Source organism: Erpetoichthys calabaricus, chromosome 9, assembly GCF_900747795.2.
Source record: "Erpetoichthys calabaricus chromosome 9, fErpCal1.3, whole genome shotgun sequence".
Classification (NCBI taxonomy): Eukaryota; Metazoa; Chordata; class Cladistia; order Polypteriformes; family Polypteridae; genus Erpetoichthys; species Erpetoichthys calabaricus.
The window spans coordinates 187,380,297-187,398,607 of record NC_041402.2 but is presented as its reverse complement, the minus strand read 5'-3'; the positions used below and the strand labels follow the sequence as shown (position 1 = coordinate 187,398,607).

Here is an 18,311-nt window from a genome sequence, read left to right as displayed (position 1 = left end):
CCCAAAAAATTTTTTTGCAAAGGACTCTTTCTCTTCAACACCACCCAGTTCATTTGAGCCTAATGCGAAAGAAGGTTGTCATGAAAATTAAGTGCCACGTGGCATCCTTGGCGTTATGTTTACGCCTGTAAAAACGAGCCTGGGACAGCATGTGCCATAGCAGCTGTAGTTGCATCATGATGAAGGTGACATAAGGAAATACATGAAAAAAACAAAACAATGACGAAAGTGCAACAAAATAATTTATAATAGGTGATAACAATTTCTATGATAAAAATAAATGCAAACACCAGACTCAGAGCCTCAAAAAAAAAGAAACAATGCTGGGAAACAATCATTAATAAAACAAAAAGGCTTATCCAAATATATAAAAATATGCCAATGTACAAAACCACACCAGAGACTATACCTGTAGAAAAGATATGGCAGAACGTTGAATATTAAACAGGCTTTATTGCTCAATACATGCAGACAACTCTTGCATGGTAAAGTATCAAGTGTATAACAAATCATCTAACTTAAGTAGTGTGTGAGAGCTGGTAATGTTTCTAAAGTATGGTAGCCCAGAAAGGTCAAACAGACATTGTGCCTATATAGATGTGGACAAACTTGTTGGTATCTCTTCACGAAAAAAGAAAAACCCATAATTGTCCCAGAAATTACTTGAAACTGATGAAAGTCATTGATGAAAAATCAAACTTTCAAATGATGATTTCAAATGATGACACATATGAAAATTGCATGGACAAAAATGACGGGGTCCTTAACCTAATATTTTGTTGCACAACAACTGCAAACAAGCAATTACTGGAGCTCTCCATGAGACTTCTGCACCCATCCACTGGTCGTTTGGCCCACTCAACCTGAGCTCCAAGGTGGGCCAGGTTTGAAGGGGATCTTCTCCAGACTGTAGGTTTCAGTTCTTTCCATAGGTGTTCTATAGGATTCAAAGCCAGGCTCATAGAAGGCTACCTCAGAATAGTCCAATGTTTTGTACTTAGCCATTCCTGGTTTCTTTTAGCTGTGTGTTTTGGGTCATTATCTCCGACTGAGACAGAACTTTCTGACACTGGGCAGTACGTTTAATTCCAGAATGTCTTGATAGTCTTGAGATTTCAATGGTCCTTACACACCTTCAAAGCAGCCCCTAAAATAATGGAGCCTCCTCCATGTTTCACAGTAGGTTTGGTGTTCTTTTCTTTGAAAGCTTTTTTCATCTGTGGAAAAAGAACTGATGTGACATGCCAAAATGATATTCTCCCAGAGGCATTGTGACTTATCAATATGCACTTTAGCAAATTCAAGTCTGGCTTTTTTTATGTATTTCTTTCAACAATGGAGTCTTCCTGGGTCTTCTTCCGTTGAGCTCACTGTCACTCAAAAAGAGATGGATGGCGTGAACAGGCTCTGATGGACCTTGACCTTGGAGTTCAGCTTGTATCTCTTTGGAAGTTGTCCTAGGCTTTCTGTCTACCATTCTCAGTATCCTACTGGCCATTCTAGGGTCAACTGTCCTCTTGTGGCCGTGTCCAGCGAGGTTGCCTACAGTCCAATTAACCTTAAACTTAACAATATTTGCAGCTGTTGTCACTGGAACATCAAGCTGCTTGGAAATGGCCTTCTAGCCTTTGCCTTTAACATGTATGTCTGTAATGTTATTTTTCCTCTCCTCAGACGACTCTCTCCTTGGCTTTCTCTGGATCATGGTCAGTGTGGGATACACAGTAATACCAAACATCAAAGTGATGACTTTTCTCCATTTAAATCGACTGAATGACTAACTGCATGATTGGAGACGTGTGACAAGAGTTAAAGAAAACAGAGAGTTTGAAAAATTACTCAAGTCCAATTATTTAGAATCTTTTCTAGGGATACCAACAAATGTGTCCAGGCCATTTAAGAACAACCTTGTAGAATAAATGACACTTGATCTCTTTTCACGCTTGCTTTACTTTCTCGATGACAGATCAAAGGCATGCAGTTATACACGGGCAATTGCCTTTCATTAAAATACTTTTCAAGAGGCATATGGCAATTTTTCAATGAGCTATAAGGGGACCAACAGATTTGTCCACGCCTGTATGTGTTCTATAATACCAATTGACTTGCTTGGGCATTCCCTAGAAAGGATTGGAGTTAATTGCTGGATATAGGGTGGCCTGGTCAGTTCAGCCTGATGTGTTTCCAGCAAAATCCTCACCAGGACAAATAAAATTAAAAATGACGATGACAATGAGATCTCAAAGAAAGTGATTACACATTGGTTTCCAGGCCCTCAAGATACATAGTTCATTACATTTAATGTGTTAGTCTTTGAAGCCATTTGTCATTACTACATAAGAATGATCAAACTAAAGTCTCAATTTACCTTTCCAAGTTGGAGGTGGTCCCAGTTGTTGGTCACAAAGGCAAGGATCTCCTCAAACTCAAAATACTTCTTTTTGCTTTGAACACCCAGGTTGTAGAGGGCGAGATGCACAACATCCACCCTGGAGGAAGGAGAGAAACAAGGCAGTGCTGGACTGATCACGTACGTTGACTTCAAACATTTCTACCACATTTAAGAGTCATTCAGAGAACAGATAATCTGACTGTGATGAGTTTTGTGTTATTCTAGCGCCAGAAAATGGGCATCTTCAAAAGCTTCACTGTCAAACTGACTTATTTTAAGGGCCTTTGGATTTCTCTGGATGGCAAAAAAGAAAATGTGTATGTATATGTACACATATATGTAATATATAAGAGGAAGCAACTGGAATATTTGAAAAAAACATAGTATATGACATAATTTACCTAGACTTTCAGAAAGCCTTTGATACGGTCGACCCACACCAAAGATTAATTCTGAAACTAGTAGTTGTAGGCATCAGAGGTAACCTACAAATTTGGAGTCAAAGAGTACAGATTAGAGTATAATGCTCCACATGGAATGTGGTCAACAGCGGAGTCCTTCGGGGTCTGTTCTTGGAACATTACTTTTTCTGATTTATATTAATGACATTGATTCTGGTAAAGTTAGTAAACTGATGAAATTCACAGATGATGCTAAAATCAAAGGGATGGCAGACACTGAGGATGCAGCAAAAAGAATTCAAAATGACCTGGATAAGTTTCAGAACTGGGCGAAAGCCTGGAAAAAGCGGTTTAATATAGAAAAGTGCAAAGTGCTACACGTGGGCAAAAGGAAAATCAATTGTAAATACAAGATGGGAGACACTGTCACACAGAAAGCAACATCAGACACAACATTTTCATTGAGTGAACAATGCACAGAGGCAATTAAAAAGGCAAATAAAAGGTTAGGTTACATCATAAAAAATGATGAATTTAAGTCAAAGGAGGTTATATTCAAACCATATAAAGCACTTGTAAGACCAAATCTGGAGTACTGTGTGCAGTTCTGCTCACCACAGTACAAGAAAGATATAGGAGAACTTCATGCTGTGTAGAGGAGAGCAACCAGGTGTGTCATGGGACATATGGACATGTCCTACTCTGTCTGACTCAGACAATTAAACCTGTTTAGTCTCGAGCAGAGAAGACTGCATGGGGACCTAATCTAGGTATTTAAAATCCTCAAAGGCATTGATAAAGTAGATTCAGCAACGTTCTTTCATTTTAAGGGGAAGCTCATTTAGGGCTGAAACCGGGAAACACTTCTTTATGCAAAGACTTGTGGGACTCAGGAACAAATTACCAAGACATGGAGTTGAAGCAGAAACCCTGATAACCTTTAAGAAGAATCTGGATGACATATTGGGACATCTTAGCCATTAGCTAAACAAAATGGGCTTAACAGATTGAAGGGTTTCCTTTTGTTTGTCAAATTTCTTATGTTTTTTATGTTCCAGGACTGTGTATTGTATCATAAAAACTGTCAAGGTATGTTATGCTCACACTATATAATGCACTAGTAACACCACATTTGGAGTATTGTGCGCAGTTCTTTGTCACCCACAGTACAAGAAAGACATAGCAGCACTTGAAGCTGTGCAGAGGAGAGCAACCAAGTGCATCTTGGGACAAGCTCAGAGAATTAAGCCTGTTTAGTTTCAAGCACAGGAGACTGCTTGGGTCCTAATCCTAATCCTAATCTGCATTGATAAAGCAGACCCAGCAACATTCTTTTGGCTAAAGGGTGAATCACATACTGAGGACATCAGCGGAAAATTAAGAGGAAGTGCATTTAAAAATGAAGCCAGAAAGCTCTTTCTTATGCAAAGAATTGTGGGACTTTGGAACAAACTACCGAGGCATGGAGTTGAAGCAGAAACCTTGACAACCTTTAAGAAGAATCTGGATGAGATATTGGGACATCATGGCTATTAGCTAAACAAACAGGCCTGATGGACTGCATAGTCCCGTCTCGTTTGTCAAATTTCTTATGTAGTCTATGTTAACCTAAATCTGGACAAGCAGAAGACATAGTTGCAACAAACAGGAACAAATGGGCATGGACACAAAACAAAGTGAAAAGGACTATTGGATGAGAGAGAGAGGAAGATAAGTATGTGAGGGCTATGTAAAAATGGAAAAGATAGAAAAAACAACAAAAGAAGGTCTAAGAGAAATCAAAAAGCATAAAACAGTATGTCAGGCAGTGAAGGATGAGTAGTGAGTGAACAAAGCTTGCTTAAATGACAATTTCAATATTTTTTAAATCAGTTATTTTTTCCCAATTGTGGTATACATTCATTTTCCATTGGAAATAGCGTCCTCAAGTAAAGCACTTTTTATAAATAAATACCATACCTGTTCTTGCAGTTTCAAAGAGAGTCCACGTCACGTGAAAACAAAACCCTTAACACTTACTAAATATGTCCAATTTAAGGCAGGAAATGTTTTGATTTCAGAAAACATGCCTTCTGCATTTCTGAGGTATGTTTGCGGCAAACAAAAGGAAATTGAAAATAACACATTTGATCACATGTTCTTGGAACTATTTTTCCTGAGGTAAAGATACGTTCCTATTCATTTGTCTGTTCACAGCAACTGTCGTGGCGTTTTCATTACAATAAAGAAGTTAAATAATACAACACCACAGAGGTGCCTGAAGCTATTTAGCATGATATTGCCTTTCTACTAAAATGGTTTGAAAATGTGCATATCTGAGATGTGAAAAATAACATGAAACAATCGACCTCCTTATAGTAATCGCGGTACCTTGAAGTTACTTCACAAGATGTCCAGAGCCTTGCTGTAGCTTCAGGCTACATATTTTCTATTTTTTCTTTCTCTCATTCTCTCCCTTTTCTCTCATCTTTAGTCAGTTGGAACTCCTCATTAGTATATTCTGGCTCAAGCAGTTATGCGTTGTGATCTCAGGGAGATCAAAGGAGGTGGTGCAATCTGGCAATGGCACTAAATGGGACAGACAATAATCAAAGCCAAAGAGGCAGGCAGCAGTCTTATACCAGGAGAGCGGAGAACATGAGCTGACAACCCATAAAAATGTTCCAGAAGTTGTAGTGAATGAAACTGGTAAACGTCTCTGCCTTAAAGGTGTCTCGGAAGTGGCTTTTAGTTTCCTCTTAAAGCTAAGGGTGGTGACAAAGGCAAAACACAGCAGAGATAAGGTCAGGAACAAATAAAAGGGAAAAGTCAAATGTACTGATCTTCAAAAGTTCAAGTGAGCAAAAAATGTCCTTACTTCTTCCTCTCTGTCATTTCTACCTTTAAGTGGGGTCTATGTGCTTGATCAACCTACTCCAAACAGCCTGGTACTGCATGTCCTCCTCAGTCAAGCCCTTTTCCTTCAGATCTTCTTTTACTTTATCCACCTTTGGCCTCCCTCACTTTCTCTTTTCCTGGACTTCCATTCCCATCACTCTTTTGCCCACACATTCCTTGTCTTTCCTCATCACATGTCCATACCACTTCAACTTCCTTTCCTGTAATGTTTTAGATTTCTTTCCCACTTTTGTTGCATCTCCGATCTCATTTCTTGTTCTGTCTTTTTCTTGCAACTTTACAAATTCATCTTCACATTGTCTTTTCTGACTCATCCAACTTCTTCTTGTATTGTCCATGTCTCAGCTCCACACATCATTACTGGTCTTACCACTTTCTTAAACACCTTACCTTTATCTTTCACCTTAATTCTTCAATCACACAACACTCCTGACACCTTCTTCCAACTGTTCCATCCATACTGCACTCTATGGGTTATCTCTACATCTAGTTATTTCATCTTAGACTACCATTGATCCTAGATATTTAAATTTCTCCACTCTTTTCAAAAGCACTTCCAGCAGGCTAACTTCAGAATCCTGATCATCATCCATCCATTTTCCAACCCGCTGAATCCGAACACAGGGTCACAGGGGTCTGCTGGAGCCAATCCCAGCCAACACAGGGCACAAGGCAGGAACCAATCCTGGGCAGGGTGTCAACCCACCGCAGGACACAAACAAACACACCCACACACCAAGCACACACTAGGGCCAATTTAGAATCACCAATCCACCTAACCTGCATGTCTTTGGACTGTGGGAGGAAACCGGAGCGCCCGGAGGAAACCCACGCAGACACGGGGAGAACATGCAAACTCCACGCAGGGAGGACCTGGGAAGCGAACCCAGGTCCCTGATCATCATTCAACTTCATATATTCTGTCTTCTTCTTCCCATTTATTGACAATCCTCTATCTTCTAAAGCCCTTCTCCATTCTTCCAGCTTCCTGTCCACTTCATCTTTTCTGGTGCTATGCCAGAACTGTTTTTCTACTATTTAGATTTTTTTTTTCACTTAACTAAATTACAAAAATGTTTATTAAATTTTCTAAGTAATTACAATATGTGGATAAAGTCCTTGCCATGCTACTCTCTTAAATAGGAAATATGTGATGAAGTCAGGAGTAAGAGCAACATTCAATCACGAGAATAACAATGGATGCCGTTGATGATGATAATGTAACTGTGCAAAATTAACACAAAATAGGGATTCCCACAAGAAAAATAAACAAGAAGATAATGCCATAGAGGTATCACTGTCACAATGATAAAATATATTGAGGGGCGTATAAAGAATTCATAAATCTACAAAATAAGCAATAAATGGAAAAGAGGGATACCAACAGCAGAGTTCAGTGATGAGGCTAAATGTGTCATGAGTTTCATAGCCAGACATACTGTATCTCTAGTATAAAATGACAGCTTATTTGTTCAATTCCTGTGAAAAATCTTACCGTAAGCACTCAAATCATTCTGAAAAGAAAAACACCAAGTGCACCATTCAAAAAATAAGCTACAAAAGACCACCCCTGGGGGGGGAGAAAAGTTGCCACAGAGGGAGTCAGGCAATGAGGTGAAGAGCACAGCTGGACTTCTTTTAAATTGAAAGACTCTCACAAAATATTTTTTTCTGAAAATGACATGGATATGCTGTTTTTTATAATATGTGTACAATATCAAGATGCTAATCAATACTCAAGAATATTCTTGGCTTAAAAACTGACATATTCAGAATGTTTTAAAGCTTTTCTTTTCATGTTTGGAGGACTTCCCTGTGGATGTGATTTTAAACTGCAAGAACAGGCATGGCATTTTTGTAAATGTAGAAAAGCTGGTGTACTTTAGAACACAATTTCCTATAGCAAATTAATGTTTCATGATTGTAAAAAAAGTAATTTTGACTTCAAAAGTACCAAACCAGTGTGACCAATTACACAGCACATACCAAGTATGAGCACAGAGTGTCGTGTAGATAGATAGATAGATGAAAGGCACTATATAATAGATAGATAGATAGATAGATAGATAGATAGATAGATAGATAGATAGATAGATAGATAGATAGATAGATAGATAGAAGGTCCCCATTTGGAAATTTGCAACTGAAGATGGTACATTAATATCTGGTCTTAGGCATAAGGTGACACACAGAGGTGGTGACCCAATACTGAGTTGCTGCTAATACCTGTAAGGAATATTGACATAATAAGGCCTGATCCTGCGATTATAGGAGTAGCAGCCTTCTGTATTGATACAGTTGCCATCACTGAGGCAATGATAACTTAATAGGCAGTACATCATTCTTATGATCAGCTAAATACTTCTTGCCGCTTCGTATATGGCTGACGCAACTAATGACATTTGGCTAGATATATGGTAGAAAGCAATAAGCAACTCAGGGTGATCATAAGAGCTTGGATATTATATTCTAAAATTGATTTCATGCAGGGTAAATTGTGATGTGAATATGCAGATTTAGAAAATTCCAACTATTTCTTAATTGTGAACAGATTGGCAGAGATCTGGAATCACTAACCATAAATCAGAAACATTAAATGGGCAAGGGTCAAAATGACCAGGTGAGCATTTGTAAACAGGACAAAAGAACCTCTAAGTTGGGACCTAGTCATACTCCATTTGAGTTATTTTTGGGAATGTAAATAATCAGTCTTTTATAAGCATTGTCACACGGTGCGCATAGGGGATAACTTCAGGGCTCCTTGAAGGGTAATTTCACCCTGAGTCAACGGTTGGTGCTCTCTATTAATGCCTCTCCTCTACCACCATCTATAGGCCAGAGGATTGACAGCCCAAAGAACTCTAAAGTAACTTCTGGTTTCTAGACACCTGAGCCCACCTCTTCCTGTTTTCCTCCCTTTTTACAGCCACCTCCACAGCCATCTTGCTTCAGTTCAGTCTTGGACTCGTGTCTAGAAAGATGTTATCCTAATTGCTGTTAATTCATGTTTGTTATTTTGCCAACAATTATATGGGGTTTGCCATCTGGTGCCCTAAGTCTTTATGATATTTTGTGTCTTTTTATTACAGTATTAAAAATTAGATACAGTAAATGCTATCAGCAGCCCTTTGTTGTTAAATAACCTTTATCTGCTAATATCACAAAGTGACATATGTGGGCCAGCAGCCCCACAACTTGATATAGACCCTAGAAGCCACATTATCAAAATGTGGCACACTTGAAAAATAAATAAAAATTCATTCCAACAAAACAGGGAAAAATATTCAACACACACCAAAATAAACATAACAGGTGTATATGAATATAATGGGTTTGACAAACAAAGAGGAGACCATTGAGTTCATTAAGGTTCATCCATTAAGCTAAGCTCATCCAAAGTGCCATCTAGATGAGTATGTATCTGTAGATGCAAACTCACATGAACCTGTAGATACAGTACGTATGGATGTATGTATACGTGCCTGTATGTATTGTGATAGATGGCCGGGGACCTTGCCCCACTGGGAAACCTGGAGAAGCAGGGGACCGGGAGAGCGGCAATTCCTACCCCAGGATGCAAGATGGCAGCCGTCCGGGATTGCATGGGAACCACACAGCTGGGAAGCTTAACCCTGTGGGGACCCGTGGTCACCGCCAGGGGGCGCCTGGATAGTTCCAGAGCCATGGTCATGGCCACACCAGGAAGTGCTGCCGGAACAGGAACCAGGTACACCCGGAGTGCTTCCGGGTGAGCATGCAGCACTTCTGCCACACCAGGAAGTGCTGCAGGAAGGTCATCAGGGAGCACCTGGAGAACATCCAGGTGTATTATAAATGGGGCCGCCTCACTCCACTCAGAGAGCTGGAGTCGGGTGGCAGAGGATGAAGCTTGCGGGACAGGAGTGGAGGAGGCAACGGAAAAGAGAAGGAAAAGAGAGGAATGTGAGTTTGGGCCATTTGGTGCACTGTGATGTGTGCAGAAAGAACTGTAAATAAAAATGTGTGTGTTCTGGGACATTCTGAGTCCGTCTCTGTCTTTGTTCTGGGCGTCTTTCACAGTATCTACTAGCGAATGAATAGCTGTGCACAAATCAGTGTGCTTGATTGTGGTTGCAGACCCACAAAACTACAGTACATTATTTGTGTGCTTGTGTGACACTGTGCATATGTCAATATCAATTTATTTTTAAAGCAGCTTTAAATACACAAAGTTAAACCAAATGCTATACAATATAATAAAATACGACAATTTAAAAATACAAATTAAAAGTATGCAAAAGTAAAATAGTCACACTGCATATAAAGAAAACATAAAATAATAGAAAGAGGACGGTCTCGAGAACAGCAGGAAAGCCTTAGAAAGCAAAGGCACTAACAGAAGAAGCAGTTCTAACAAACAGAGACAGACTGTTCCAAAGCCGCGGGGCAGCTACTGAAAAAGGCACAGTTCTTCCTTTGATTTCAGCCAAAAACAGGGAACAGTCAAACGTGGTTGTCCTGAAGACCTTAAAGATCTTGAGGCTGATGCTAGACAAAGACAGTGAGTTATCAGGGAGCCAGACCATGCAGAGTCTTGTAAACCAAGAGCAAAGTCTTGAAATGAATTCTGTAGCTCATGGGAAGCCAATGGAGCTTGGCTAAAATTTGTGAAACACAATGCCACTGGTGAGCATCCCGGCAGCTGCGCTCTGCGCTAATTGTAGCCGAGCTAACGCAGGCTGATTAACACCCAAGTAAAGTGCATGCAGTAATCCAATCGTGAAGCAATAAAGACATGAATAACTATCTCTAAGTCCTTCAAAGAGAGAAAAGAAGAGAGCTTAGAAATTAGTTTGAGATGATTAAAGCTGCTCCTGACAACTGAATTTATCTGACCCATAAACTTGAGCTCTGAATCAATAAAAAAAAGTGCAGGATACAATACTTCCAAAGGCTAAATTCTAATTCTTACCTTTATTAGTACAGTATTGCCAAAAACAATCAGCTCATTTTTGTTTTCATTAAGCTGAAGGAAACTCCCTGCCATGCAGGCATATGTGTGTGCAAATACTATACCTGTACCCACAAATGTGTACTCTGGGGCCTGGATATGCAATAATACACATATCAACATTTGTGAGTGAACAGTTTGTCTATTTATGTACAATACAGGCAGGTGTGTTCAATTACAGTCCCTGAGGTCCACAGTGGTGGCAGGTTTTTACTTTAACCAGTTTCTTAATTAGAACCTATTTATTTAGTATTAGGGCATTGTACTGTGTTTGCCATTATGGATGTAATGAGAAGTCGGAGTGGTGGCTCTGAGGCTAGGGATCTGCACTAGCAATCGGAAGGTTGCCGGTTCGAATCCCGTAAATGCCAATAGGGACTCTGCTCTGTTGGGCCCTTCAGCAAGGTCCTTAACCTGCAATTGCTGAGCGCTTTGAGTAGTGAGAAAAGCGCTATATAAATGCAAAGAATTATTATTATTATTATAAGTCAAGCAAAATGACACCTTCAGGCAAGAAGAAGGGGTCTGAGCTGCCTCAAAAGCTTGCACATTGTAATCTTTATAGTTAACCAATAAATGTTGTCATTTTACTTGACTTCACTTTACTAATACAGTAAAGAATTTTGTGGGTTTAGTTTTAGCCAGCTTGCTTGTTGCAATTCAGAACCCTTAATTGCCTTTTTTAAATTTTAAACTGCTGCATTTGGGTTGTAACTGCCGCCCGTTTTCTTAACCAGCCATCACTTAATTGTGAGATGCAAATGACAAAAACATGAGCAGATCTCCAGTTAATGTGCTTTCATTTAAAACCTGCGTACATGCATCACAAAGTATCTGTGTTGATAAAATGTTTTGAAATAAATGAGAGAGAAGGGAAGGACCACAAAACATGAATAAAGATCTAAGAAAACAAAAAATATGCAATTTTTGTCTTGTCAGAATGAAAGCACTAACAAGACATATAAATTAAATAAAAAAAAATTAAAAATTACATTATCTGATAGGCCCACCTTCTAATTATGAAACTGGAAGGAACAAAAAGCTGCAGCCACTGCTGACTATAGTAAGAAATAAATTAGAAAATTATCAAAACCACTATTTTAATTATAATTGATTATACTTATAATTAGTTACATATTATGTATAATGCATATATTATAATAATATTAACATAGAATATACATTATTAAATAAATATTATCTTCTTATAATAATACAATACTGTGGCTGTCTGTTTGTCTGTCCAGGATTATAAATCACCTGTACCTATTGACCTGAAATTTGGTACACATATACTACGTTACCTCCGCTGCCTGATTTTGGGGTGATGACTTTTATTACTCTTTTGATTTTTATTTTATTGTAGAATCAACTCCCGGCAGCAAGTAGCAAGGCGGCCGTGTGGCAAATGCGTATGGGCATCGATCTCAATCCTACCACCTTCACTGTCACTTCCTCTGCCTCCTCCTATCTTAAATCATTCTTGAGGCAGATTGAAGACTTAAGTGCCAGCTTAAGTGAAAAATTTAGAAAAATGTACTAAGTAATTGCAACACAAAAACTGACTTAATCAGTTTGAACGCAAAAAGATGCCGCTGGAAGAAGAGATGAAGTGGGTTGCTAGGGTGGAGAAAAGAACATCTGCTCAGGAAGCAACAAGCGCATCAACCTTTGACCAAACGAATGGAAAATGTACAGAGAAAGAGAATGAAAACTGGCAAGTGGATTCACTGCACATTATCGCGCAGTACGTCGTTACTTTTATTTAATAATTAATAATAATTTAATAATTACTAGGGGGCTTTGCCCCTTGCTCGTTTTGCTCGCCCACCCCCCTCTCCCTAGCCTACACTACGCGCCAACAACTTTGCATCTCTGCCACTCGTGCTGTGAAGAAGGGGGCTGAATGTATCCCAAGGAGACATGGTCGCTCCTCCAACACCCCCTCTTAAATGGTGATACAATGGGAAACACATTGTTTTTTTTACCTCCTCTTTGCTCAATCAGCTGCTGGTTTGCTGTTGCTGCTGTTTCACGCAATCTGCATTTCGTGCGGCGCACTTCTGTCATATCACCTATGTCCATATATTCAATCTCTTTTCAATTTTACCTTTTCATCAATATCGCATTGAATTTTGATCTATCTATCTATTATATAGTGCCTTTCATCTATCTATCTATCTACACGACTGAGCTGTGTAATTGGTCACACTGGTTTGGTACTTTTGAAGTCAAAATTACTTTTTTACAATCATGAAACATTAATTTGCTATAAGAAATTGTGTTCTAATTGTTTGGAATTACATTGTGACAACGCAACGTATAGCTGCCCGTGAATGAATATCGTTTCTTTCTCTCTACAAGAAATGTGTCTGACATAACCACGCAGGACTTTTCCAAATCTGTTTGCTTAAGCTCTTGTCGTCTCGCGGGATGTGAAAGTGTCTCTGGGACAATCATGTCTCGTCTCCTTTCACGATTTTTTTTTATAATAAAGAGAAGATATTAAAATTAAAATAATACACTAGCACTCAACCTAACCATAATTTCCCTATGGGATTAATAAAGTTTATTTGATCTAATCTAATCTTACATACTAAATAGCAGCCAGCATGGGTTTATGAGACCAAGGTCCTGTCAAACTTTCAGATTTTTTTTGAAGAAGGAACTGGAATTGTTGACAAAAAAAGCATACAACATAATTTATGTAGACTTTCAAAAAGCCTTTTGATATGTTCATCACACACCAAAGAATAGTTGGTTAACCAACAGGAGACATAGAGTGCAGATAAGAGGAGAATGGAGAGAGGTCATCAGTGGAGTGCCTCAGGGGTCTGTCCTTGGACCGTTACTTCTTTTGATTTATATTAATGACATTGATTCTGGTATAGTTATTATAGTTAGGGGTTTATGTTGTCACAATGTTTTCATTGACTAAGCAATGCAGAGAAGGTAAATAAAATGTTAGGTTATATCATAAAAATTGTTGAATTTAAGTCAAGGTACAGTATGTTATGCTCAAACTATATGATGCACTAGTAACACCACATCTGGAGTATTGTGTGCAGTTCTGGTCACCAAAGTACAAGAAAGACATTGCAGCATTTGAAACTGAGAGCAACCAAGTGCATCATGGGACAGACTCAGACAATTAAAACTGTTTAGTGTCACACACAGGAGACTGCATGGGCCCTAATCCAGTGTGGTACCAGCTGGGGTTCATGCCCGGCCGGGATGCCCAGGAGGAGGGCTTGTGCCTCCTCCAGAACATGAGGGGGCGCCCACCCTGGTTGCTTTGGGGGCCACGGGTACAGAGCATGGAAGCTCAACCCTGTAGGGGCCCGTGGTCACCGCCAGGGGGTGCCCCGATGCCTTGGGAGCCCTGGACCTCAGCACTTGGGGACACCCTGAGGACTTCCGGATACACCGTCAGAGCTTCCGCCACACAGGGGTGTGGCCACAGAAGCTCATTGGGATGCACCTGGAGTCCATCCGGGGTGGATAAAAAGGACCGCCTCCCTCCAGTCAAGGGCAAGAGTCGGGTGGAAGAAGGACGAAGCTTGGTGGAGAGGAGTGGAGGCGGACCAGAGACTGTGAGAAGTCATTGTGTTATGGCCAAGGGCTTGAGGGGTGATTGGTGCTGCGGCACTGGGTTTGTGCGCACTATTGTAAATATTAATGTACAATAAACGTGTGTTGGGTGAAAATATGATGTCTACCTGTCTGTGTCCGGGCTGTTCCCCACACCAGGTATTTAATATCCTTAAAGGCATTGATAAAGTAGATCCAGCAACATTTTTTCAGTTTAAGGGTGAATCATGTACTCAAGGACATCAATGGAATATAAGGGGAAGTGCATTTAGGACAAAAGCCAGGAAGCACTTCTTTATACAAAGAGTTGATGGACTTGGGAACAAACTACCAAAACATGGCGTTGAAGTAGAAACCTTGACAACCTTTAAGAAGAATTTGGATTAGATATTGGGACATCTTAGCTATTAGCTAAACAAACAGGCTTGATGGGTTTGTCAAATTTCTTATGTTTCTTATGTTCCAGGACTGTGTTGTGGTGTTTGAATGTGTTTAATGTACACAAAAGTGTGTATCAGTGAGCATCAATAGCAAGTTCACACTTGATTATGGCTGTGCATGTACATATGCCTACAAGTACAGACTGATGTTTTAATGTGTTTCAGTGTGTGAGCCAGTCAGTGTACAGTATAAGTGTATGCTTGGTAGGGAGCATGCATAAGTGTGTATGTAAGAGCTTTACTTACCACCTCAGAGATAGTCGCCTGATGTACTCTGCACCTTGACTGCACACTGAACAGATGAATAAATAAAACCTATGATGAAAAACAGAAAGTCCTGTTTAGTCCATGTGCTCCACACCATGTTCTATATGAAAACGGTCCTCCAGAAACAAATTTTCTAGTGGAGTCAGGGACACGATGTTGGCATTTGAAAATAATAAGAGGCTACAGAGACCTGGGCTCATCTATTCCTGAGGATTACAACACTTTTACACTAATGGCCTGGAGTCCCTCAGGCTCTGCATCAATGGGTATCTCTGTTAAATTTCTTGGTGTACCCAGCACCGTACACATACAAATCTGCATATTTGTTAATTTGAGCTCTACTTTACCAGAGATTCCATAAAGTATAGACCTCTTGATTATTTTAAGAGTTGACTGGTAGACCACCCCTCTTCCCAAGCCCATAAATCATTTTGGTTTAATAGAAAAAAAAAATACAAGCACAAACAGATCTCTTGCCTAAGGTTAGCTATTTAAAACATTTCTTTTAATTAAGTGGTTACATGAATTGCTGCAGTAGGGAACCAGCGGGTACAAATTCAAAGCAGGTGGTTATGGGGCAGGCTTTTTGAGATTCTCAAAGTGAAGAGAGGTAGATGAAGTGTCATTAAGGCAGCAGGATGGACTGAGACATGTGCTTGTATCTCTAGCCAGTGTTTGGCATTTCTGCTTGAACTGCTCCAAAGCTTGGATGATTATAAAGAGACCTGTTAAATGCTGCTAGAGGGCGCTGTGATGCAGAAGAAGCAGCAGCAACACCACAACATTCTGGATACATTTACTACATCCAAGCATTTAGTAGAATGGTTAATTCATCTGTTTCTATTTAATATAGTACCTTTCATTGTTAGCAACTCTCTGCAGAAGCACAGAAAATATTTTAAGGGAAAAAATTTTGAAAGCCGTGTTTATGTAAAGGGCAGTCACTCTTTGGTGTTTAGCTGACAACCAAGGAGAAGAAAAATCCAACCCAAAATTTAAACAATGTACAAAAAAGACATCACAATAATGCAGTTCGTCAGTTTTTAACAGTTGTTAAACATTATGAGTAACATCATCATCACAGGATCAGTGTAAAAGCTCAATCAGGCTGTACATAAGACATAAATAGCAAATATCATTAGCCAATGTTTAGGGAAGATGGGCTAACCTCATAAGTGCTGGGCTTCACCAGGACAGGGAAAAGTGTATACTTATATAAGGTGGGCATATTGTTTTTGATTTTATTTTTATTTATGCATTACTTATAGTGTTAAAGTTTGGCTTTGTCTCTATTTGAACTTTTTACAGTACATAGTTTGCCTGTTTAATTATGTTAAGTGTTTTGTTTTTCTGTTAATGATATTGCTTTTATTAATCTCTTTCTTTTTATGTTAGATTTTAATTGAGTTTGTTCTTCTTTGTGAATTATTATAGAATGATATTTTTTCTTTTGTAATTATGTTAATTTGTTTATTCTCTTTTTATGTTGAGCCTGTGGAGAAGTAGGGACCTTCCTATCCTGCAGCTAATTAGCTTATTGGGCTGCCACTTGAGCCCCTACTGAAAGACTTCTTAGGCCTCAGGCTAACTGCTGGGCAGTGCTGGGAGTTATGCTTTAAAAGTAACGTTCATTACATATACAGATTACTTCTTTAAAGTAGATAGATAGATACTTTATTAATCCCAAGGGGAAGTAATGATTAACCTAATGCAATATTTATGTTATTAAATTAAAAACGCCTTCTTTAGTATAAAAAAGAAAATAAACAGATGTGTTACTATGGAAGCTTATTCCTGCCACTCCAAATAAAATTTTTAAAAACGGCAGAACTGTTGCCTTTTTTCACAAAGAAGTCGTCTGCTGCTGTCACAGTAACATCATGCATGCGCACGCTCAGGGGATCCCGTGACAGCTAGTGAAGGAAGAGTGTAAGCAAGCGTGTTGCGTGTAATCAACTGAAAAGAACTGAGCAAAAGTTGTAAGTATACATTTAATGCTGTAAGTGTGGAGCGGTGGATTTTAATTGGCCCACTTTGGGGTCACATAGAGCCGGTGATCATTACAGCAGCACTGCTGTAAGGCAAGAAGCACACCTCATGGACTTTACGCAGGACCTTTGCAGGGTTCACTCACACAGGAGATCAAAAAAGAGAGTGTGCTTTGTGCATTTCACTCATGGAAACCTATAAATAACGAGTCAGTTTAGTTATAATCCAGTTACTTGCTATGGATGTTTTGCAACAGTCTGATCTGGTATCCCAGTATTCAGTATTCATAGCGCAAATCATTGGTGTTTCGTGTTAGGGATGGAAAAAGGAAATGGATGTTATTTACTTCACAGCACATGTTGGACTAAACATATTCAGAAAACAAAGAAAATCATCAAATTTGGCAGTGCAGATTTATGAAGGTTTGTATATGGGTTTAGGATTTATGCTGGTCAGTGAAATGTATAGTTTTTCATACATTAGAGGAAAAAGTAATGCACTTTTTGTATCACTTTATGTTTTATAATAATAATTTTTAAAATTCAATATTGTGCCTTTCTCACTAGTCAAAGTGCTTCAGTGAGGGGGGAGCCATTTCAACCACCACTAATGTGTTGCACCCACCTGGATGATGTGACGGCAGCCATTTTTCTGCTGGTACACTGACCACACATTAGTTGTTAGATGGTGAAGTGGTGAGCCAATAAGAAACAGGGGATGATCAGGGGGCTAAGATGGGCAATTTAGCCGGGATGGCAATTTATTTGGGTATGAAGGATGCCCAGGGATCTTTAATGACCACAGAATGTCAGAACCTCGGTTTGAAATCTCATCCAAAGGATGGTGGCATTTTTACAGCACAGTGTCCATATCAATAAGTAACGATATTGCATATTTAGTTACTTTTTTGTGAGTATCGAAAAATGCAACTAAAATTACTCTTAAAAGTAATTTTCCCCAAACCTGCCGCTAAGGCATTGAGCAAGTTAATTCAATATGCAAGTTAATATTCCACTAAACAGTATCATCTCCAGACAGAGGAGCAGCTTCAGCGACAGACTGCTATCAATGTCCTGCTCCACTGACAGACTGAGGAGATCATTCCTCCCCCAAATTATGCGACTCTTCAATTCCACCTGGGTGGGTAAACATTAAAATTATACAAAGTTATTGTCTGTCTGTATACCTGCATTGTTGTCACTCTTTAATTTGGTATTGTTCTTTGTCGGTATGCTGCTGCTGGAGTATGTGAATTTCCCCTTGGGATTAATAAAGTATCTATCTATCTATCTATCTATCTATCTATCTATCTATCTATCTATCTATCTATCTATCTATCTATC

The 18,311-nt window shown here is 39.3% G+C and overlaps 1 protein-coding gene across 2 annotated transcripts in view; it reads right to left on the bottom strand.

The window, feature by feature from the left end:
• The window catches only part of phf19 (PHD finger protein 19), a 127,915-nt gene that overhangs the window by 48,039 nt on the left and 61,565 nt on the right, over positions 1-18,311 (bottom strand). For both annotated transcript variants that reach the window (XM_028808634.2, XM_028808635.2), the window contains exons 7-8: positions 14,959-15,027; positions 2,369-2,489 (exon numbers count right to left, since the gene is read on the bottom strand). In XM_028808634.2, coding sequence (XP_028664467.2) covers positions 2,369-2,489; positions 14,959-15,027 — 190 coding nt within the window. The remainder of the gene's footprint in view (positions 1-2,368; positions 2,490-14,958; positions 15,028-18,311) is intronic.